This window comes from Lipotes vexillifer, unplaced genomic scaffold (genome assembly GCF_000442215.2).
Source record: "Lipotes vexillifer unplaced genomic scaffold, Lipotes_vexillifer_v1.1 scaffold1440, whole genome shotgun sequence".
Taxonomy (NCBI): domain Eukaryota; kingdom Metazoa; phylum Chordata; class Mammalia; order Artiodactyla; family Lipotidae; genus Lipotes; species Lipotes vexillifer.
In genome coordinates, this window is record NW_006793946.1 from 542,587 (window position 1) to 566,377 (window position 23,791).

The following is a 23,791-nucleotide window of genomic DNA, read 5'->3' on the forward strand; positions in this document are numbered from 1 at the left end:
TAACTAATAAGGACCTATTATATAGTACAGGGAACTGTACTCAGTACTCTGTAATGGTCTGTATGGGAAAAGCATCTAAAAAAGAGTGGATATATGTATATGTATGATTGATTCACTTTGCTGTACACCTGAAATTAACACAACATTGTAAATCAAGTATACTCCAATAAAAATTTTAAAAGTCATAGAGAAAGAATAAAGACAAAGGCATTTTTTTCTTTAGATAATAAAGTTAGGGTAGGGTTATTCTCTGAATTGCACGTGGTAATTAGAAAAAGTAGCTTTCTGGATGAGTGAAAAACTTTTATTAAAGAAGTGAAAATATTTATAAAAAAGATAATAGATATTTTGAAAAAGGATGGAGCAGATCATGGGTTTTCAGTCCACAAAATGTCTATATGATTTTGATAATAATAAGATAATACTTTGCACTCCCACTTCTCCTGAATGTACAAGGAGTCTTCTGTAAGCTACATGGTGTGTTATAATAGACAATATAGAAGCATTTGTAAGAATCCAGCTGTCTTTTTTTGGCCAGTTTTTAATGCAATTTTAAAAAATAAATAATGCTAATCTTACTATTTGGTTTTGCTTTATAAGATATATTTCTTTTTCAAAAATATGTTACTTATATTAATGTGTAATGGATTATTACATATTACCTTCAATAAATTAATAAATTTTAAAGTTTCCAGTTTGTTTCAACATAATAAATATTAATAATTAGAGCCCACATAAATAAAAGCTGTTCATGGGTTTACAATAAGTTTTAAGAGTGTAAGTTCCATATGACTAAAAAGTTTGAGAACTTTTTAAAGTTCTCTAAAGAAGCAAGAAAATACTATTTATTCCATCTTAAACTATGTTCTTACTTTTTACAAATCCCAGTGATATATACCTTTATGGTCCTTGTAATTTATGAGAAGTCATTTAAAATAGATCTGTTTAAAAACCCTTAAAGCATTTTATTCATGACATAAAGAATAAAATCTTTTGCACAGCAAAGGAAAACATAAACAAGACGAAAAGACAACCCTCAGAATGGGAGAAAATATTTGCAAATGAAGCAACTGACAAAAGATTAATCTCAAATTTATAAGCAGCTCATGCATCACAATATCAAAAAAACAAAGAGCCCAATCCAAAAATGGTCAGAAGACCTAAAGAGACATTTCTCCAAAGAAGATATACAGATTGCCAACAAACACACACATGAAAGGATGCTCAGCATCACTAATCATTAAGAGAAATGCAAATCAAAACTACAATGAGGTACCACCTCACACCAGTCAGAATGACCATCATCAAAAAATCTAGAAACAATAAATGCTGGAGAGGGTGTGGAGAAAAGGGAACCCTCTTGCACTGCTGGTGGGAATGTGAATTGATACAGCCACTATGGAGAACAGTATGGAGGTTCCTTAAAAATAAAACTACCATACAACCCAGCAATCCCACTACTGGGCATGTACCCTGAGAAAACCATAATTCCAAAAGAGTCATGTACCACAATGTTCATTGCAGCTCTATTTACAATAGCCAGGACATGGAAGCAACCTAAGTGTCGACTGACAAATGAATGTATATAGAAGATATGGCACATATATACAATGGAATATTACTCAGCCATAAAAAGGAATGAAATTGAGTTATTTGTAGTGAGGTGGATGGACCCAGAGTCTGTCATACAGAGTGAAGTAAGTCAGAAAGAGAAAAACAAATACCATATGGTAACACATATATATTATATGGAATCTAAAAAAAAAAAATGTTTCTGAGGAACCTAGGGGCAGGACACGAATAAAGATGCAGGTGCAGAGAATGGACTTGAGCATATGGGGAGGGGGAAGGGTAAGCTGGGAGGAAGTGAGAGAGTAGCATTGACATATATACACTGTCAAATGTAAAATAGATAGCTTAGAGGGAAGCAGCTACATAGCTCAGGGAGATCAGCTCCGTGCTTTGTGACCACCTAGAGGGGTGGGATAGGGAGGGTGGGAGGGAGATGCAAGAAGGAGGGGATATATGTATACATACAGCTGATTCACTTTGTTATACAGCAGAAACTAACACACCATTATAAAGAAATTATACTCCAATAAAGATGTTAAAAAAATATTGAGCTCCTTAGAAATTGCTCCTTTTGCAAAATATATTTATAAGTTAACCAAAATAAATAATTCATACCTCGCCAAGTGAGTAATAACGTCTTGGGATCTGGGAGTCCGGGTAGATGTTTTCAAGGTACCAAGAAAAGGGCTTACACTTCAGATTTTCTCTTAGTGTTCTTCTGACTGACACATCTCCATAATCCACTTTGACAACACCTGCAGTTTTGCAGAGAAACACACAAATCAGTTTGTGCTATTTTCATTTCAGCACTGTTTCACTCTGTTTACTTTGCTATCAGTTTTTTTCTCTATAATTAAAATTTCATCAAATTGAATTGCATATGCAGCTGCTACTACACTTTCTTAGTATCATCCAATTAGTACATTAAATGGATATTAAAAGGTTTTCCATTGGTTATGACTTTTCAAATGCAAATATTTATCACCAAGTACTTGTACTTCCTAGATTGAATAATTAATCAACTAAGTGTAATTTGGTATTTAATATCTCACAATCAAAGCTTAACTGAGCTGTGTGATAATGTGGTTGTTTCTCTTTAATAAAAATTTCAGTAGCTCCACTATTTTTATTATTGCTCATATTTTCCCTTTAGTATCATTTATTCACCACTTGTGGATTTCATGAGAAATTTACATAAATATAATCCTCACAGTGGACGGCACATATGTGTTCTAAATTTTCCTTCTTGAATTTTTATTCTATCTAGGTTTACCATAGACCTAATATTTTTGTTAGCGATTTTTTTTCCTATCTTATTTTACAAGTTATCATAAACCACTTCAAATCCTTGAGTAAGTTAGTAAATATATAAGCATAAAGAAACATAAGTAAATGAAATATACTTACATGTGTATATTAAAATTGCTTAATTGTACTTCATATAATAGACTATGAATTTAAAATGAATATTTCCATTGAAGATCATAAAAGAATGCTCTTTAGTTGAGAAATAAAAATAACAATGCCACTAATTTTTATATAAAAGATATGGTGACATGAATTGCTCATTAATATTAAAATGATAATTGAAATGACTGTGATAAGATGACGGTTATTTCTTAGATTATTTTGAAAAAGTCTCTGTTTAACATGTTTAAGACTAGTAAGCAACCAGACTTTGGCACAGGAGAAAAATGGCCCAGTATTTAGTATATTCTATCCCAACCAAACAGCAAAGCCAATTAGTCATTTTGTAAGAAAGGAACAACTGTTTAGGAAATTGAAATGTCTGTAACTAATACCATTATTTGGGTCACTATTTTCAAATGAGGCGATACTCTTGAAGCTCAGTCACCTGCCAGTCCTTCCCACCCCCCACCACCCCTGTTTCTTTCAGAATTTTTGTTTTCTCAAAATTAAATGTCTTATTGTTGTTAGAAAGCATTCTGCTGTGCTTAAGCAGCCAAAGCATTTCCTTCTAAAATAAAATATTGATTTTTCTAGCTAGTGTTTGGATGAAAACAACGTGATCTTTGGGCTTTTTAGACAGATAAATATTTCCTTTCAAAATAATTCTATCCAGAACTTCCAATCTGGAGTGCAGCTTTCAAAAGAAGAGGTTCAAAAACATTTACAAAATAGATCACGAAAAGAATTTCTCTTTGTGTTAAGAGCTACACAAATAGATAGTCTTGAAAATCTTATAAAAAGATGCTACTGGACCCAGAAAAAAAAGGCACTGCTGCTTCAAAGGACTTAGTTCAACAGTTAGTTTTACGGTTCTGGTTTCGTTTTCAGGGTGGGCAAATTTAATCAAAGTGGCTTATTTATATATCAGTATGCTCCCTTTTCATCATGTTAAGATTTAGTATTCCTGGCTCCAGAATTGTTTCCTAGGAGGCTTTTATGAGCATTTTCCTGATTGGAAGAAAGTTTAAAGGTTCATTTGCATATATTTTACATGAGATAAGAGAAAATGTTAATTGCCCACATCAGATTTTTCAAAGGGTGGTTGGTGGAGAATGATAGAGCTTATTGAGCTTATTACCATTAGAAATGCATAAAAATACCGTGGACTTAATATTTTGGTAAGCATTGCTTTTCCCCTCTGTATGGATATTTTCCTACTTAGAGGTAAGATAATAATTCAATATTTTGTAAGACACAGAAAGTGCTCACCAAATATTCATCAATTCCTCCACATTTCTCAGAACGCTGCAGTTAGGCAAGGACATCTGACTGGTTCTGACCAATGTCCCTCTGGTTGTAAGAATAGAAGGACTTGTTTGAGACCCGTCAGCTCTCTTTTCCTCTGCTACAGGCCTCATACTCCTGTATGTGCAGCTACAAGATGGTGAGACCTTTGTTAGTTTGTTTCAATGAATGACTATGAAATAGAGTCTGAATTAGATTATTCATTTCCATGGCTTAAAATACTGTCTCACTTGTTTCCCAAACTCTTTATTGCCAACCCAAACCTCTCTGAAGTAGTTTATCCCATTGTTTACCCAGCAATTTTACTGGGATTTCTAATAGGTGCCTCAAATTTGACATGTCCAAAAAGGTCCTCTTGATTTCTCACATGATCCATCTTCAAGGTTCTACATTTCAGTAAGTAGCACAAATATCCACCCATTTTCTCAAGGCAAAAACACGGGAGTATTCCTTTTTTCTCACACATTCAATTCATTAGCAATTCACAATATGGATCTTTCTACTTACTGTGGGGTTACATCCTGAAAAACCTATCATAAGTTGAAAATATCGTTAAGTCAAAAATGCACTCAATACACCTAACCTACCAAACATTAGAGCTGAGCTAAGCCTACCTTAAATGTGCTCGGAACACGTACATTTGCCTGCAAGTGGGCAAAATCATCTAACATTAATCCAATTTTATAAGAAATTATTGAATATCTCATGTACTTCATTGAATATTGTACTGAAAGTGAAAAACAGAATGATTGAATGGATACAGAATAGCCGAAAGTGAAAAACAGAAATGATTGAGTAGATATGGAATGGTTTTAAGTATATCAGTTGTTCACCCTCCCGATTGCACGCTGCCTGGGAGCTGGGACTGCCTAGCTTCTCAAGAGAGCATCACGCTGCATGTTGCTAGCCAGGAAAAAAATCAAAAACTGAAATTTGAGAAGTACAGTTTCTACTGAATACATATTGCTTTCATGCCATAGTAGAGTCAGAAAATTAAGTTGAATCATCATGAGTCAGGGACTATCTGTTTATCCCCAGCCCCTCTACCATCCCCATTACCACCCTGGTCCCACTCTCTCATCTCTTGTCTAGACTAGCACTGCCGTAGCCTCTTCACTCGTCCTCCGGACATCTTACGTTTCTCCATCTATCCTTTATTTACTATTGCCTGCTCCCTAGGCAATATATTTGAAATATAAATAAAATCATGTGCTCCTCTGCTCCAGAGCTTCCAGTAGTTTTCCATTGTGCTAAAAATAATTGACAATATCCTAGCCACGGCCAAAGCTTCTTTATGAAATGACTCTTGGTTGTCTCTCTGAATTAATCACCTATATTCACTTCATTGTAGCAACACTGGCTTTCTCGTTCTCTCTCTTTTCCCCCCTGTCTGGAAAGGTATTACCCTGGAACTTAGGTGAGTTGTCCTACACTTTGTCCAAATCTCTGCTCAAACTTTACTTCCTCAGGCTCACCCTGACCTTCCTATCTAAATTGATCACCCTTCCTATCATCCTGGTAATGCTCTATCCCTCTATCCTGCTTAATTGTTCTCCAGCACACTTGCTAGTACTTGATATCATATCACAGGTTAATTCTCTCATTGCCTCCCCAACGAAAACTTTGGACAAATTATTTAATCTCTTGAAGCCTAAGGTATTCTGTCTGATGATATCTTGTACGATGTTGTGAATACTAAATAATATCTGAAAAAGGCATAGTACAGTGCGTGGTATATAATAATTACTGAATACATATTATGTATTATAATGGACACCTGTTGTTATTGCCTGCCCAACATCCATTCTGCATTTTGGTAAGAGCATTCACGTTTTCTTTGGGCAACCATCACAGCCCCACTTTCACTTTGTGTGTCTTGGTGACCATGTTCCACTTCCTGCCTTTCCAGCTCCACTGGGATGATAGAATAAAGGCATTATCACCAATGAATCTTGCTGAAATTCACATTCTGATTCAGGTGGTCTAGAGGTAGGCCTGAGAGTCCGCATACCTAACAAGTTCCCAGGGGATGCTGCTGTTTCCCAGGCCAAATTCTGAATAACACCCAAGACAATCAAAGCAGTCCATTTCTCAGCCTTACTCAACAACCCATCATAATGATTGGCTCAGGAATGGGCATGTGAACTATCTAGGCTAATAAAAGTATACTCTGACAACTTTCTAGGACTGGTAGTAAGTTGAAGCTCTGTTTCTTCTGGAATTGCTAGCTGTAAAGATGATTAAAGCCTGGAGCTGCTGAGGCTACCATATAGAGAATGCCTAAGACAGTGAAGCCAATACAGGAGTAAGATAAACAGATGGAAAGAAAAGCAGGCAAAGATAGAGAGCATAAGCCAGGCCAACATTAAGTCAGCAGATATTTATCATGTTCCAACTATATACAGGGCACAGTTTTCTAAGCACTTGGGATACATCAGTGAACAAATAAAAGTATCTTCCTCAATGGAGTTTACATTCTAGGGTAAGGAAACATAAGCAAACAGTAATACATTAGAAGGTGATATGTGCTATGACAAAAATAGAATAGGGTGAGCGAGGAAGGTTGCAATAGAAGGAATCAATGAATTATTTTTTTCCAAGGCAACTTACAAGAGTTGCAAGTTTTTAAGGTAAGTCTTTCAGTGGGATTTGAACAAATGCTGGAGAAGCTCTGAGTTTCATGATGAATTAGAATAAAAAGTATTTTAAGTAACTCTACACTTGCAGGTTTGTTTAATAGGTAAATGATAACATTTATGGGCAGTTATATTTACTAAACTGTCATTCATCATTTTAAAATCTATTTCATGGTAGTATTGAATTTAGATACATAGAAGAATTATGCTTTAATTCTTTAAATAGATAATAGATAGAAGGTCATAATAATCTCAGTTAAGTTCTTCCCAAGTAGATACCTAATAAGCCTAGTAGTTCTGGTTACCTATAATCAAAATACCTGATGACAGAATAGCCTGATTATAGACTAAAGTTTAGAGTTCTGTGCATAAGAATACATAGTGCAGCATAGCTTAAAGTGGAGAAAATGGGAAATAATTTCCTTCAATAAGGGAATTCTTATACCTAATTGACAAAATATAATTGCTGTATTGAAATAATTATGTCTGTATAAAATATGGGAAGTGTAAATAAAATATAAAGAACTTTTATTACACTATAACTGAGTAGAATGAAAATATATGGAACAAAAATAACTGAAAAATAAAAACAGTACATTCCCTTTGCTACTAAAAAAAAGAGAAAAAAAAAAACGTTAAAACTATTTTTTCCTTAAGCACAGAAGTTAAAACTGTACAAAGTTTTTTATGTACAATGATATATTAACAATATACTTGCTTATTATAGATACAATGAATGCTTATTATAGATAAGTATACATAGTTTCAGCTAAGAATTTTTTGATATTTTCAAAATTCCTTATAAAGAGAAAATCGTCCTTTTGTTATTTTCTTTGAAAAATTGTCATCAAAAGCTTTTTCAATAAGGATCTACATTTCTTTCTTCTCAAGTGTAATAAAAAGATAGATCATTTTTAAGCCAACTAGGGATTACTGTATTCTAGAGTATCTAAGTACTATATTGTGTCAGATGTTTAGCAAATTAGTTGGAATATTTTTTTTAATTTAAAAATACTCTTTTAATCTGCCATTTTAATTTTTACCCATTCTTAATTTGCATATAAGGTACCCAGGCTCATAACCGTTCATTAGGAAGTCACTGGACAGAACTATATTAAGAGGCTGATGACCCATGCCAGCTAATAATACACAGTGATTATCTGTTAAATTTATCATTTACTATTATTACACTTCAATTTTATTTTAACGGAATAAAAATGAGATAATGAATTGTACAAAGATCACAGCTTCTGCTGAGAGCAACAGCACATAGAAGAATCAAATATCAGACAACTTCTCAATTTATTTAAGTCTATCTGATCTTTATAGTCAAAAGTGTGGGCAGGTCAGAAGGTGGCAAAGACGGTGGAGTAGGAAGACCCTGAACTCACCTCCCAGAGACAAACCAAAATTATAACTATTTGCATAATAACTATCTATGCAAATGACCAGAAGAGTTATTCCAACTGAAGACATAAAGAAGGAACCACATAGTATGATATGAGTCAGACTTAGAGAACGAACATGGTTACTGGGTGGGGAGAAGGGACAGATTGAGAGTTTGGGATTAACATGTACACACTGCTATATTTAAGATAGATAACCAACAAGGACCTACTCTATAGCACAGGGAACTCTGCTCAATATTCTGTAATAACCTAAATGGGAAAATAATTTGAAAAAGAATAGATACATAGATATGTATCACCGAATCACTTTGCTGTACACCTGAAACTAACACAATATCGTTAATCAACTATGCTCTGATATAAAATAAAAATTAAAAAAAAAGGAACCACAATAAGATTAGTAGGAATGATGGAGACACAATATAGTCAGAACCCAAAACTTCAGGTTTGGCAACCCACAAATGGGAGGGATATCACAATTATAGAGGTTCTCTGCAAGGAATGAGGGGTCTGAGCCCCATATTGAGCCACCTAGCCCAGGGATCCTGCACCAGGAAGACGAGCCCCTAGAATGGCTGGCTTTGAAGACCAGCAGGGCTTATGTTCAGGAGAGTAGGAAGGCTATAGGAAACAGAGATTTCACTGTTAAAGGGCTCATGCAAAATCTCATACAATTCAAATCAAAGCCCAGAGACGGTAGTTTAGTTTGAAAGGAGCCTGGGTCCGACCCATTTGCTGATCTTGGAGAGGCAGGAGACACCTGGGCCTCCTTCTGGGGATGGAGAAGGAGTTGGCCACTGGAGGCAGCCATCTGGGGGGGCTCATTTTACTCCTATCACATTATTGCTGGCAAGTGACATTTTGAAATCCTCCCTCTACCCTGTAAGTGCCAGGGGCCAGCAACAGCCCCAATTACCCATGTTATGCAGATAGCTGAGTGGGGACTGGGCCGTGCATACAAGCAGCCCAGCACCAGTCCCATGACCCTGGGCCCCAGAGTCAGCCATGCTGGGACCCAGCCTGGACCATCAGTGGGCTAGCACCAACCCTGGCATACCTGGTCATCAACCAGTCACTCTAAGACCTGGCCCTGCCCACCAGCAGGCAGAAACCAGCCCTGCACCCCACTGGGCTCTGCAGCCAGCCACTCCAGGACCCAATCCTGCTCACTAGGGGGCCAGCAGCCACCACACCAGGCAAGGCCTGGCAATCGACCTGGCCAGGGACCAGCCCTGCCTATCAATCAGCAAGCCAACAGTAGTCGGCTCTGCCACAGCAGAAGGCAACATGCTGCCCACATAGAGCATAAAGAACACAAAGCTCTAGTGACCAGAGGGGAGTGTGTTGCTGGGCCCCATAGGAAGTCACCTAAATAAGGCCACATTTTAAACACTGGAAGACATAACATCCCTAATACATCGAAATAAACACAGAAAGTTAGGCAAGATGAGGCTAGAGAGGAATATGTTCCAAACGAAGGAACAAGATAAAACCATAGAAAAAAGCTAAATGAAGTGAAGATAAATAGCCTACCTGACAAAGGCTTAAAGGTAATAATCATAAAGATGTTCAACAAACTTGGGGAAAGAATAGATGAACTTAGAATTTTAACAGAGTTAAAAATTACAAAGATGACTCAACATGAGCTGAAGAGTACAGTAACTGAAATAAAAAAATACACTTGAAGGAATCAACAGTACAGAGATGACACAGAAGATACAGTCAGTGGACTGAAAGAGTAGTAGAAATCACTGAAGCTGAACAGAGAAATAAAAAAACTTTTAAATGCTGATAGTTTACGACACCTCTGTGAAAACATCAAGTATACTAACATTTGCATAATAGGAGTCCCAATAGGAGAAAGGGTAAGGGAACTTATCTGAAGAAGTAATAGCAGAAAACTTCCCTAACTTGGGAAACAGACATCTAGATCCAGGAAGCACAGGAGAGTCCCAAACAAGATGAACCCAAAGAGGTCCACAGCAAGACAATTTATAATTAAAATGGCAAAAATTAGAGATAAAGAGAGCATCTTAAAAGCAGCATGAGAAAAGAAACTAGTAACATTTTTAAAGGAAACTCCCAAAAAGTCTATCAGTTGACTTTAGCAGAAACATTGCAGGCCAGAAGGGAGTGGCACACTATATCCAAAGTGATGAAAGGAAAACACCTGCAATAAAGAATATTCTACCTGGAAAGGCTATCATTCGACTTGAAGGAGAGATAAAGAGTTTTACAGACAAGCAAAAGCTAAAGAGAAGACCAGAACTAGAAATATGAAAATTACAAAAGGAAAAATCTCATTGGTAAAGGCAAGCACACAGTAAAAGTAAATCAACCACTTATAAAACTAGTAGGAAGGTTAAAAGACAAAAGTAGTAATAGCTATATCCACAATAAGTAATTAAAGGATACATGAAACAAAAAAATGTAAAATATGATGTCAATAACAAACATCAAGGGGGAGTAAAAATGCAGGTTCTTAACATGCATTAAAACTTAAGAGATCACAACTTAAAATATTTATATATAAAGGCTGTTATATATGAACTTCATACTAACCACAAATCCAAAACCTGGAATAGATACACACCCAAAACAGAAAGGAATTCAAACATAACACTAAACACAGTCATCAAATCGCAAGGGAAGAGAGCAAAAGAAGAAAGGAACAAAAAACTACAAAAATAACCAGAAAACAATTAACAAAATGGCAGTATGTGCATACCTATCAGTAATTACTTTAAACGTAAAGTAATTCTTAAATTTTTTCACTTCATGTTTTTTCCTAAAGTCCACTATAGATACTCTCATACATACTTTCTCATTAAATCTCTGTAGTATCCCTATCTATTATTATTATTATTTTTTTTTTTTTAAGGATGAAAGAATTGAGACTTTAAAAGGTTAAATAACATGCTCAAGCTTACTTAGAAAATATCAGGAGGAGGATTAGAAGTCATTCACATCCATTTATCACAGTCCAAGCTCTTGCCCACTCTACTAGAATAACATCGAAAAACTGGAGAAACTTTGAAAAACCTGTACAGAGGTATCTTTCCCTGGATGGTGGTACATGACATGGTAATTATCATTCCTTGAAGGATAGGATCCGCGTGGCAAATTCTTCCAGTCCTAACAGATCAATGTGATCCAAGATCCAGGACAAACTTGAATTCACAGAAATAAATGAACAGTAATGACATAATTGGGATTTTTTCTACTGATTTGACAATTAAATACAAGCCAGAAAGTTTCAGTGTGCAATTGAATGATCAACCAAAATATTTCCATAAAATGCTTCACGAATTTTGTACTATCCATTCCTCGTTCTGCAGGATGCTGGAAGTAACTGTTTCTTCAGTTTCGTGACACATATTATTATATGTTCTCTGAAGTAGTGCTATATTTTATAATCAATGGCATCTTACAATTGCTCGAGCGGAGAACACATTGTATTGTAACTGATGCTGCTTGAACATGTGCAAACTTGTTTTCCTCTTTGTAGAATAACAAGCCAATTGCAGTTTCAGTAATTAATGCAAATTTAAATCAATAGGCATTTAAATACATCCTGATTATTGTCTGAAAAACTTTCCTTTGATACTTCTGGTAAGATCAAGAAAGTGCTAAGATGAAAATTTTGTGAATGGTTTTAGGGACTTTAAAGAAAATCCCAGGAATAACAATATTTTAAGAAAGCCCACATTATCGATCATTGTGATGGTACTGAGAATGACAGTGGATGGAAAACACATACACACCAGTAAATCTGCATTGAAAAGTGATTCAAAAGGGTCAGCCTCCAAATATGAAGAAGTTGCTTTACCAATTTATTTTGCTTATTTAAAACAAATTCTGTGTAGTACAAGAATGACATATGATCGAAAATCTGAATAGTTTATGTCTGAAAGAGTTCCCGTAATAGGGACAAAATAATTTTAAGTGAAAAGGAAGTGATACATTATACTTAAAGTGGAGACATTTTCTTAGCGGCAAATAAGAAAATGGTGATCTTTAAATTGATGACAGTTTAAATTAGACGAAATATAGTATTTAAACATTTATTAGCTGGTCATATTTTAATAGAAACAATGAGCTAAAGTCAAATAAGTATCTTTACTACAAGACTTCTCATAACCTTTACTATGTTACAGTGCATTTTGAATATCAAAAGTAATATTTCCCAAATTTAACTGTCCTTTCTGAAAAATTTTGACAATAATACTCCATTGAAAATGTATTGAGAAACATAGCTTTATTGTATTTTCTATGTCTAAGCAAAAAAATTAGTCATTCACAGGACATAAATTGATCCTGTTAGAGAAAAACCTTTGTTGGGGGAAAAATTCTATATGCTTTTCAAATTTTTTCATTAGAAAGTTTCCATTGCAAGATTTTAATTAAACCGAGACAATGGTAGTAAATACAAACACATATATTCATTGATGCGTGTATGTATGTTCAGTTCCTAGAACAGTACCTGGTGTCAATAGTTATTCTTTAAATATTAGTTGTACTAATCTCTGGCACATGCTCTCTCTTCCCTCTTTTTCATTCCATCTCATTCTCTCTCTCTCACTTTCTCCCATATATGTGTGTGTAAGAAGTATGTCTTGGGAACCCTCCTACACTGTTGGTGGAAATGTAAATTGGTACAGACACTATGGAGAATAGTATGGAGGTTCCTTAAAAAACTAAAAATAGAACTACTGTATGATCCAGCAATCCCACTCCTGGGCATATACCCAGAGAAAACCATAATTCGAAAAGATACATGCACCCCAATATTCATTGCAGCACAATAGCCAGGACATGGAAGCAACCTAAATGTCCATCATATACATATATACAGTGGAATATTACTCAGCCATAAAAAAGAATGAAAATGCCATTTGCAGCAACATGGTTGGACCAAGAGATTGTCATACTAAGTGAAGACGACACAGAAAAACAAATATCATATGATATCGCTTATATGTGGAACCTAAAAAAAAAAGGTACAAATTAACTTATTCATAAAACAGAAGTAGAGTCACAGATATAGAAAACAAACTCATGGTTACCAGGGGATAAGGGGGAGGGGAAGGGATAAACTGGGAGATTGGGATTGACATATATACACTACTATATACAAAATAGATAACTAATAAGAACCTGCTGTATAGCACAGGGAACTCTACTCAGTACTCTGTAATGGCATATGTGGGAAAAAAATCTAAAAAAAAAAAAAAAAAATAGAGTAGATATATGTATATATATAACTGATTCACTTTGCTGTACACCTGAAACTAACACAACATTATAAGTCAACTATACTCCAATAAAACTTAAAAAAAGAGAGAAGTATGTCTCTATTTAAGAAGTATGCCTCTATTTGCTTTCATGACTTAGAATTACTACTTAACACTTACTGAAAGTGTTGAGAGAGAGAGGGAGTGGGGGTGGGGGGAGAAATAATTGTATACAAAATTTGGCTCCAGAGCATTACCTGGTTTCATTAACAAAGAACATCATTAACAATTTTAAATATTTGAGTGCATTTTCCTAGTCTGTATTTTGTCAGCCTTGTCTGCAAAGCCAATACGTAAATCTAATTATGTTTTTGGATTGTGAGTTATTAGGAAAAAAAAAAAAACTAATATGGCCCAGGAAGACTAGTGTGAATTGGTTATTACATTTTATAAACTAAAGCAATACCTGAGATTATATTGTGGAGCACATTTCAAACAGAAGAAATACTAAGTACACATAGTCAGTTCTTCATTATTTAGGCTAACAAAATGTAAACCTACAGTGTGTGTGTGTGTGTGTGTGTGTGTGTGTGTGTGTGTGTGTGTGTATTTCAACAGGAATGACTTCTGTACCTTTTAAATATTTGTTTATTCAGCAAAGGAAAATAAGTCTGAATATGTGGAGATATGATTAAAGGAGATCAAGAACACACCAGTTCACTTAGAGAGAGACTGGTTCTCACTGCCTGGGTTTGAATTCTGCTCTGCAATGTACTAGATGTGTGATATTGAGCAATTTATGTAACCTCATAGGGCCTCAGTTTTTTCCTCTATTAGATGGGCATAATAATAGCATTGTCCTTAGAATGTGATTGTGATTATTAAATGAGTTAACAAGTAAAACACTTAAACAGTGCATGATACATAGTAAGTGTTCACTAAATGTTACCTGTTATGTTTGCTATTGTTTTAATGTGGATAGTTGTTTTAATGTGGATATGGACCTCAAGGGGCACATCATCCCATCACAGAAGAGTCGGCTAGTAATTCTCTGAGCCTGTGCACTTCTGCTGTATATCAGATGGAGTGGGAAGTCAACAACTTTAACATTGGCCTTGATGCCCGTTCAGTGGAAAGCACAGCACACCTCACTTTCAAGACTTCTCAGAACTGCACTCCTACAGGTATCATTTAAGGTCTCAATCCAAGCATTTTTCTAACCCCAAAGTACTAGTAAAATGAAGCTGAAGCTCCACACATCTCTGTAATTTATATTTCCCCTACCTACGTTTGTGCATTATGGTGATTTTGGCACATACGCCACACAAGGAAAACACAAATTCCGTAATCATGATTTTTCAGTTAAGAAGAAAACTACTAAAAACAGTAGGAATTCAGATTAAAAGAAAAAAAAAACTGTTCTAAGAGAACATATTGATTTCTGTTTTGAAATAAAAATTATAAAAATATTTTCAACCTCCATGGTCAACAACAAAATTTCCCCCTTCTGTCCTGAGCTACTACAAATGAGTGCGCTGAAAAAGGCTACAGAAGAGTCATTAGTCACCCCAGGGATACTGTGCACTCTTACTATGGAGCAACCCATGACAAAAATTTCAATAAGCATGAGTTTGACTTATGATTGGGAGGAAAGGTAGAGTAACATATTGTTCCTGGGTTTCCCATGCAGTATTTATCTTCTTCTAGCACCAGTCATGTCAAAGACTTGATAGTGAAAGCAAAGCAAAGTTCATTTACTGCATACAAAAGATAGAGTTCACAAACCACACTTAACACTGCTTGGTATGAGAACATCTCTGCAGTTACCAAGTAAGGGCAACGTTCAGTAATGATGAAAATAGGCCAAGTGTGTCAGCTGTTACTATTGTGATGCTAAAATATTCTTCCGCATTAGAGTCTAGTACTCCATTACACAGAGAATTCTAACATGCCTCTCTTCTTTTTTTTAGAGCTTCGTATTTTTCTTCTTAGGATGTCATTGGTCTAAGTCTATGCTACCATCTAATTCAACAAACCCTCTTGGGGGCTGGGCAGCTGAAGGGGAAGGCAGGATGCCAACATCTTGAAAGGAATAGCATGTATATAATGTAGTTTTTTGTTTTCTGGTGAAGGTTTGATTTGTCTAAGGGAAAGGAAAGCATTTTGAATCATACCATAGCTATGGTATTCAAATGCACGAACTCTGAAGAACATCAGGAGAGTTTCTTAAAATATAAATAAACTTGCAAATGTTGATTTAAGTGTCTCACATTATTTCTCCTGTCCTTTGATGTTGCTTGTTGCAAATAGGTTAAAACCTCAACATCACTGGTGAGAAAATAAAGGAGGAAGTTACTGAAAACTTGGGGAAAAAATTTCAGTGCAGTAAATATTTACTGATTAACAGCTGTATAAAATCACAAAATTGCATCAAAATTGTAACTGAGTTAGAATTGACCTTTCATAGATGAAAAAAACCCTAAGGCTCAGAAAGCTAATTGGACCTGCATGAAGTAGCACAGCTGATAAGTGAAAGAGCTTTTGCATTGGAACCTAGGTCTCTCGACTTCAGTTCAGTGCTTTTAACACAATAGTGTTTCTTCACACAATATGTTTTCACTGTTTCTCTCTCTGTGTTATATACTGTACTGGATGATAGAAATAAAGTGTTGAACAAAAACTACATACAGTTTCTTCCCTCACGGCTTAGTCAGTAGTTAATCAAATAACCAACACAAATGAATATTACCAAATGTAAAATTACAAATGTATCTGAGATATGTTCAGAGTATAAAAGCATAGAATAGGCAGCTGATCCTAGCTGGTGGTTAGGGAGGAGAGGTCAGGAAGGCTTCTCCAAGGAAGTGATCATTGAGCTGAAATGTTAATCAACTACGGGTGTGGTGAGATGGAGAGTGAATTGGATGGGCATTACACAAAATGCCATCTGGTTTTATTTTTTAGGAATATTTAGGGAAATAAAAGTTATTTTTCTTTGTCTATTACCAAGGATTAATCAATCTTTATTTCTGTATTATTTTCTGTGACAAACAGACTCTAAAATGGCCCTGATTGTCCCCACTTTCTGGAATTCAGGCCCCTGTTGTGGTCCCTTTTCCTTGAGTGTGCGCAGAACCTGTGACTTGTTTCTAACAAAGAGAATATGACAAAGGTGAGGGGATGTCACTAAGGTGATGTTACATTAAGATCGTAACTTACATCTTGCTGGCAAGATGTCTCTCTTATTGGCTTTGGTGAATTAAGCTGCTTTGTTGCTGTCTCCCTTATTGGCTTTGGTGAATTAAGCTGCCTTGTTGTAAGCTGCATATGCAACTCTCTCAATGGAGAGGCATGAAACTGCTGGCAAAACCAGCAAGGAACTGAACCCCTCACTTTGACAATCTGCAAGGAACTAAATTCTGAAAACAATCATGTGAACTTGGAAGCAGATCCTTCCCCAGTTGGGCTTTGAGTGAAACAGCAGCCCTGGCTGAGATGTTGATTGCAGCCATGTGAGAGGCCCTGAAGCAGAGGACCCCATTAGGCCTTGCCCAGACTCCTGACCCACAGGACATGTGAGACAATAAAATGTGTGTGGTTTTAAGCCATTAGGTTTGTGGTAAGTTTTTACACATCAATAGATAGTCCATTGCCTTTTTGTGTCATTTTAGACTGTATCTGAAATGTTTTCTTTATCATCTTAAAAAAACTTCCTAGAAAACTATGAAAAACTAAAAAAAAAAAAAATTAGGGGAGAATATTTTGAAATTATTTAGATAATCATTTACTTCTTAATATATACATTTAAAAAGTCTTTTAAAGTTGAACATCTGGATGTATAAATACATGATCCATTTAAGAATACATAAAGATATTCTAACACCATTTTTCTCAAATATTGTACTGGAGTCTAAAAAGGATTAGGCTGGGGCTTCCCTGGTGGCGCAGTGGTTGGGAGTCCACCTGCCGATGCAGGGGACACGGGTTTGTGCCCCGGTCCGGGAGGATCCCGCGTGCCGCGGAGTGGCTGGGCCCAGGAGCCATGGCCACTGAGCCTGCGCGTCCGGAGCCTGAGCTCCGCAACGGGAGAGGCCGCAGCAGTGAGAGGCCCACGTACCACACACACACACACACAAAAAAGGATTAGACTGAAAACTAGAGCAACAGAAACTTAGATGACTAATTACAGTATTGCATGTGTGAATGATCCACCTGACTATGAATTCCAGATCCACCACATACCAGCCATATGACCTTGAATAAACTACTTTACTTGTATAAGGTACAATAGAGGTAACAACTATAACTACTTCATAGAATCATTGTGAAAAAATAAATGAGATACTGTATACAAAGTACCCTGGCACAAAGTGAGAGCTCAAATATTTTAACTATTGTTATGTCAAAAAATTATAAATGCCTTTTGTTCAGTTATATAAACTTTACAGTAAAGTATTTCATAATCTAATAATAGATTACAGTCTTATTTATTCCACGTTTTGAATTTTTAGATACAAATGGGAATTTTTAAAAATATAATTGCATTCCTTCTGCTGGCTTGGAAAAATTTTAAAGCAATTTTCAGTGATTTGAGTCATGGATTAAGATATTTGCTACTTCAGATAATATTAGTTATTAATACTTTCACAGGGCTCACCAATCTTAATCCATTTCATCTTTTTTAGGTAGTCTTCAATCTTGTATTTTTTTTCCTTCCCAATGTTCAGTGTTTACTGAGTTAAGAAATACTCTGCAAGGCAGTAGTATCAAATTCATCACAATTTTTTAAGAACATTAAAATTGTATGGTTACTTACTATATGGTATAATTATAGACTTCTGCTTGACAATAAACCAATGCTGTTTCAACATTTACAGAATACAGACACTATGGGACTTATGTAACATTAGGTAATTAAGTAATATTCAGTAATTATTAACACATCAGTATGCTTTTACATTTAAATAGTTTCTAGGTGATTATTAAAAGTTTCTTCTAGATATACAACATGAAAATCCAACAGCCTTCTAAGGAACTGAAAACGTGGGAGAATATTGATAATGGTAATAGACCAAAGATGAGTTCCTTTAAAATTATTTACACTAAAGCAATATTTTAACTTTCACTCATAGCTTCATAACCAAGGTCTCTACTCTTAAAGATGGTTGATAGTAACACTAACAAGAGGTTAAGATCATTTGATCAGACCTTGTTAATAAAATCCAATTTAAAGCTTTCTTAAAAAGGAGGAAAAGCTACATAGCATTTTGGATGGTGGGTTTATTTTATTAGAACATACTGTTAGTCCTTAGCCAATATGACATATGTTTTATTAGCATACACAAATACAAATTTTTCAACTGTCCTGCCAAAATGGGCAAATGACTAAAATTTAGGTGGTTTTGAAAACAAGTGCTGCTGATGTAGTTTTGTTTTCTGCTTAAAAGAGCTAGGTATCATCTAGTAAGCACACATTATGTATTTCCAGCCACATATGTTCTCTGAAATTATTGCTGTTATTATGGTTCCATTTTACATAGCATAACAAGAAATCTTCATGAGACTGGGCATTTAACATTTTTTTTTAAGTCACAGTTTATCAAATTTTAAGTGCAGAGAGAAGATTCCTAATTATGTAAGACAAAGTAATTATGGTTAATCAGAGAAAAACTCTTTGACGTTTTAATACATGACTTTAAATACATGCCTTTGTAATACACGAAACTGTTGCAACCAACCTGCCCTCTGCATTGTTTAACACAGAAAAAAGGAAATGCAATTTTTATGCATGTGTAAGCTGCATTAGATTTGGCACCTACAACACAGAAGCTGAATAACTGTTTTGAAGTAACTTTCCTAGAGTTCAGGCTTTCTTATTAGAAGGAAGCTCATGAAGAAGACATTCTCTCTAACATATTAGTTATAATACACTTCTAGACTGTCTCAAGAGAAGAGGCACAAAGCAACACATTTCAGGTCATTTGTAAGATAGCCAGCCAGGAGGGCACAGTAACATCTGGAACAAATAATCAATTTTAATCTGAACGTTGAGCAAGTATAGCAGAGCAAGCTCCTGCTATGATCCCTGTGAGCTTCTTGAATGGGGGTTGAATGTAAGTGTGGTATATAAGGATAGGATTCTCTTACAGAGAATTGGTGTTCCCTGCGTCAGTTCCCTGGACAGGAAACTGGAGGTGAAATGGTCATGGAGTCTGAAATTTGAGTAGTCTGCTTGGGTTTAAGGGTACTCCCAGATGATGGGGGTCATAGGAACCTGGTCATGGGGAGGTAGGTCAGAATAACCCAGCTAAAATGGGATGCACCTCAAAAGGCTGGCATGTCCTTAGAGACCGCTGAGCTTCATTCCAGCAGGTGTCCACTGTGCCGGGACGGTCAAATCACTAAAGTTTTTCCGTGAGGCCTTTCTTGACCGCCCTGTCTAAAATGGCATGGCCATTCCGCTTAGTCCCCTTTCATTATCCACTAATTTCCTTAGCTACTATCATAATCACACATACTATTTACTTATCTCATTTATTGTCTGTCTTCATGCTACCAGGTAAGCTCATAAAAATAATATCTTTGTTTCTTGTGCTTCTACATCCTCAGGACCTAGAAGAATGCCTGGCACATATTAAATAATGAATGTTTGCTAAGTGAATGAGTCAATGAACTATTACTTTTAAGTCAGAGGAACTACGTCTGTATAACTTCATTTTATTTCCTTTTTAAAGTCTCTTTTAAATAATTTAAGGTTAATGCATAGACTAAATCTACAGAGTGATTTTTCCTTTATTGTTAAATTTAGAAGGTCTAGGATTGATTTTGTTAGTGGACCAAGTGCAAAGGCTAATCTCTCTCTCTCACAAATGCCAAGAAATCATCTGATTTAAAAATAAGGTTAAAAAATTTCCCAGGGCTTCCCTGGTGGCGCAGTGGTTGGGGGTCCACCTGCCGACGCAGGGGACATGGGTTCGTGCCCTGGCGCGGGAGGATGCCACATGCCGCGGAGTGGCTGGGCCAGTGAGCCATGGCCGCTGGGCCTGCGCGTCCGGAGCCTGTGCTCCGCAACGGAAGAGGCCACAATAGTCATGGGGTTTCCCTGGTGGCGCAGTGGTTTAGAGTCCGCCTGCCGATGCAGGGGACACAGGTTCGTGCCCCGGTCCGGGAAGATCCCACATGCCACGGAGCAGCTGGGACCGTGAGCCATAGCCGCTGAGCCTGTGCTCCGCAACGGGAGAGGCCACAGCAGTGAGAGGCCTGCGTACCGCGAAAAAAAAAAAAAAAAGTCATGTACCACAACGTTCACTGCAGCTCTATTTACAATAGCTAGGACATGGAAGCAACCTAAGTGTCCATCGACAGATGAATGGATAAAAAAGATGTGGCCTATATATACAATGAAATATTACTCAGCCATAAAAATAAATGAAATTGAGTTATTTGTAGTGAGGTGGATGGACCTAGAGTCTGTCATACAGAGTGAAGTAAGTCAGAAAGAGAAAAACAAATACTGTATGCTAACACATATATATGGAATCTAAAAAAAAAACAAAAGGTTCTGATGAACCTAGGGGCAGGACAGGAATAAAGATGCAGACGTAGGGAATGGACTTGAGGACATAGGGAGTGGGAAGGGTAAGCTGGGACAAAGTGACAGAGTGGCATGGACATATATACACTGCCAAATGTAAAACAGATAGCTAGTGGGAAGCTGCTGCATAGCGCAGGGAGATCAGCTCGGTGCTTTGTGACCACCTAGAGGTGGAATAGGGAGGGTGGGAGGGAGACGCAAGAGGGAGGGGATATGGGGATATATGTATACATATAGGTGATTCACTTTGTTATACAGCAGAAACTAACACAACACTGTAAAGCAATTATACTCCAATAAAGTTGTAAAAAATAATAATTCTTCTTAATAAGCATGTTCACTCACACTCCCACATGAACATGTACGTTTACATGCATGTATTAACATATGCATACACATATATCATTCATGAGAAACTCATGAAACCCACACACCTACAGAAGGACAAATTAGTTAAGACATACATGAGATGAGACTTCATTGGTGGAACAGTAGTTAAGAATCCACCTGCCAACGCAGGGGACACAGGTTTGAGCCCTGGTCCGGGAAGATCCCACGTGCCGCAGAACAACTAAGCCTGTGTGCCACAACTACTGAGCCTGCGCTCTAGAGCCCACGAGCCACAACGACTGAAGCCTGTCCACCCTAGAGCCTGTGCTCCACAACAAGAGAAGCCACTGCAATGAGAAGCCTGTGCACTACAATTAAGAGTAGCCCCTGCTCACCACGACTAGAGAAAGCCTGTGTGCAGTAACAAAGACCCAAAGCAGCCAAAAATAAATAAATAAATAAATTTAAATAAATTTATTTAAAAAAAAGACATACATGAGGTAGGTCTATTAGTAGAGTAGAATTAAAAAAAATTATTTTGGTATCTTAATATAAAAAAATTATTTTGGTATCTTAATATAAATAAGATATATATGTTTGGTTTTTAAAAATTATATTTCAATTGATCTTTTTACACATGAAAAAGCAATAGGTTTTGTATTTTTAAAAATTAACCTTATTAAAATACTTACAAAGTTTAAAAAAAAAATTCCCAGTGTCAATCAACATGAGTCACAGATATGTGAAAAGGTTGGTCACAAAAAAAGACAACAGAACACAGAAAACTCAAAAAGAGGAAGCCACAGGAGTAAAACAGGTCCTTACTAAAGAGGAACTACTATTACATCATTTTATAATTTAATATCTTTTACATATACTTTCCAAGCTAATATATATAAACAAACTATTTACATTGCCTATTATTCTCAGCAAATCATTTCACTGTCTTCAAAAGTACTATTTTAGGAAATCCTGCAGGTACACTTAAGATCCTATCTTGACTGGGTCAATCCTAACATTCTAGTGTATTCCAGATTCTGGTGCTAAGAGTATTCAAAATGAAGTCTACAGCAACCCTAACAGAATTCTACTTTCCCAAGATTTATTCTTTTCTAGGTATAAAATTTATATTCACTACTTTAGAAGGGAAGGAATTAGTTAAAGCCATAGAGAACCCATCCTTAGATATTTGTTGTAACTTAGGAGACAGATACTAAGATATTTCTGCTTTATTTCTTCAATCTAGCCTCGTGGGACAATGGAAAACCCACAAATAATACTGTCTTCGATATCTATGTGTTTGAGGTAGAAAAGAATTGTCATGGTTTTAAAATTTTGTCCAATTTTTCATACAATGTCCATAGTTATAAATGGACATTAATCTGCCAATTCTTGCTTATTTTTATTCAGTGTAAAAGATAGTCAGTATGATTTTGACATAAATTAGGATTACAAGTTCATGAGAGTTCAGTAAGACCAGACACCCAAAAGTTATGCTGCACCCACATCTTCATTCTGTTACGTAATTTGTTTTAAATAAAAGCTCTCAACTCTTACATTCTTTTTAAGAATCCAACTCTACTGAGGAAAAAAATGATCTTTACCTTTTCGTACTGACTCAGTGAAAGATTACAGAAAAGAAATATTACATGAATTATCTTAAACTGTATATATACCCTCTAGTGTACTTCAAAGTATGTCCCCAAAAGATTCCTGCTATTATCTAAATGTAAGATTATCTAACTGGGTGATGCAACATATGAACAAGATGGTATGTCATTAAGTAGCATTAGCTGAACTCAAAGTAGGGGCACTCTAATGAAGATGAGATTTGTTCACGAAAAGATAATTTTTAGAAATGAAAAAAAGTGAAGTGACTGTATAAATACAATGTCTCATTTTTTCCAATCATCTTGATATTGCAGGAAAGGTTATTTTTATTATGAATTTTCTTAATAAATATAACTTTTGTTGATTATATTACTGCTCCATATCACTTTTTCCAAGTGAAAAGAGAGGCAAGTTATGTATTTCTTTTGACTCCTTTGTGTGACATAAAGTGGGGTTTATATTTTGTAAAAGCTGAATGTTTTCATTAACAGATAGATTCTTCAAATAAAATGCAATTTAAAAGAACTATGAAACCTCTAAGTGGACATGCTAGGTTATGCATGGCCAACACCAAAAGAAAATCTGCTGTGGACTCTCATACTCTTTATTACTCAAAGAATCCAGTAGATGGAAGCCTTTTCCTTTTAAAACTCAAACTACTTCCAAAGCATGCAGTTGGACTTCCTATTC

At 35.9% G+C, this 23,791-nt stretch overlaps 1 protein-coding gene across 1 annotated transcript in view; it reads right to left on the reverse strand.

Moving 5' to 3' along the window:
* GALNT13 (polypeptide N-acetylgalactosaminyltransferase 13) overlaps positions 1–23,791 on the reverse strand; it is a 223,947-nt gene that overhangs the window by 62,014 nt on the left and 138,142 nt on the right. Inside the window, exon 7 of the mRNA XM_007466908.1 lies at positions 2,188–2,327. Within this exon, the coding sequence (XP_007466970.1) occupies positions 2,188–2,327 (140 nt within the window). The remainder of the gene's footprint in view (positions 1–2,187; positions 2,328–23,791) is intronic.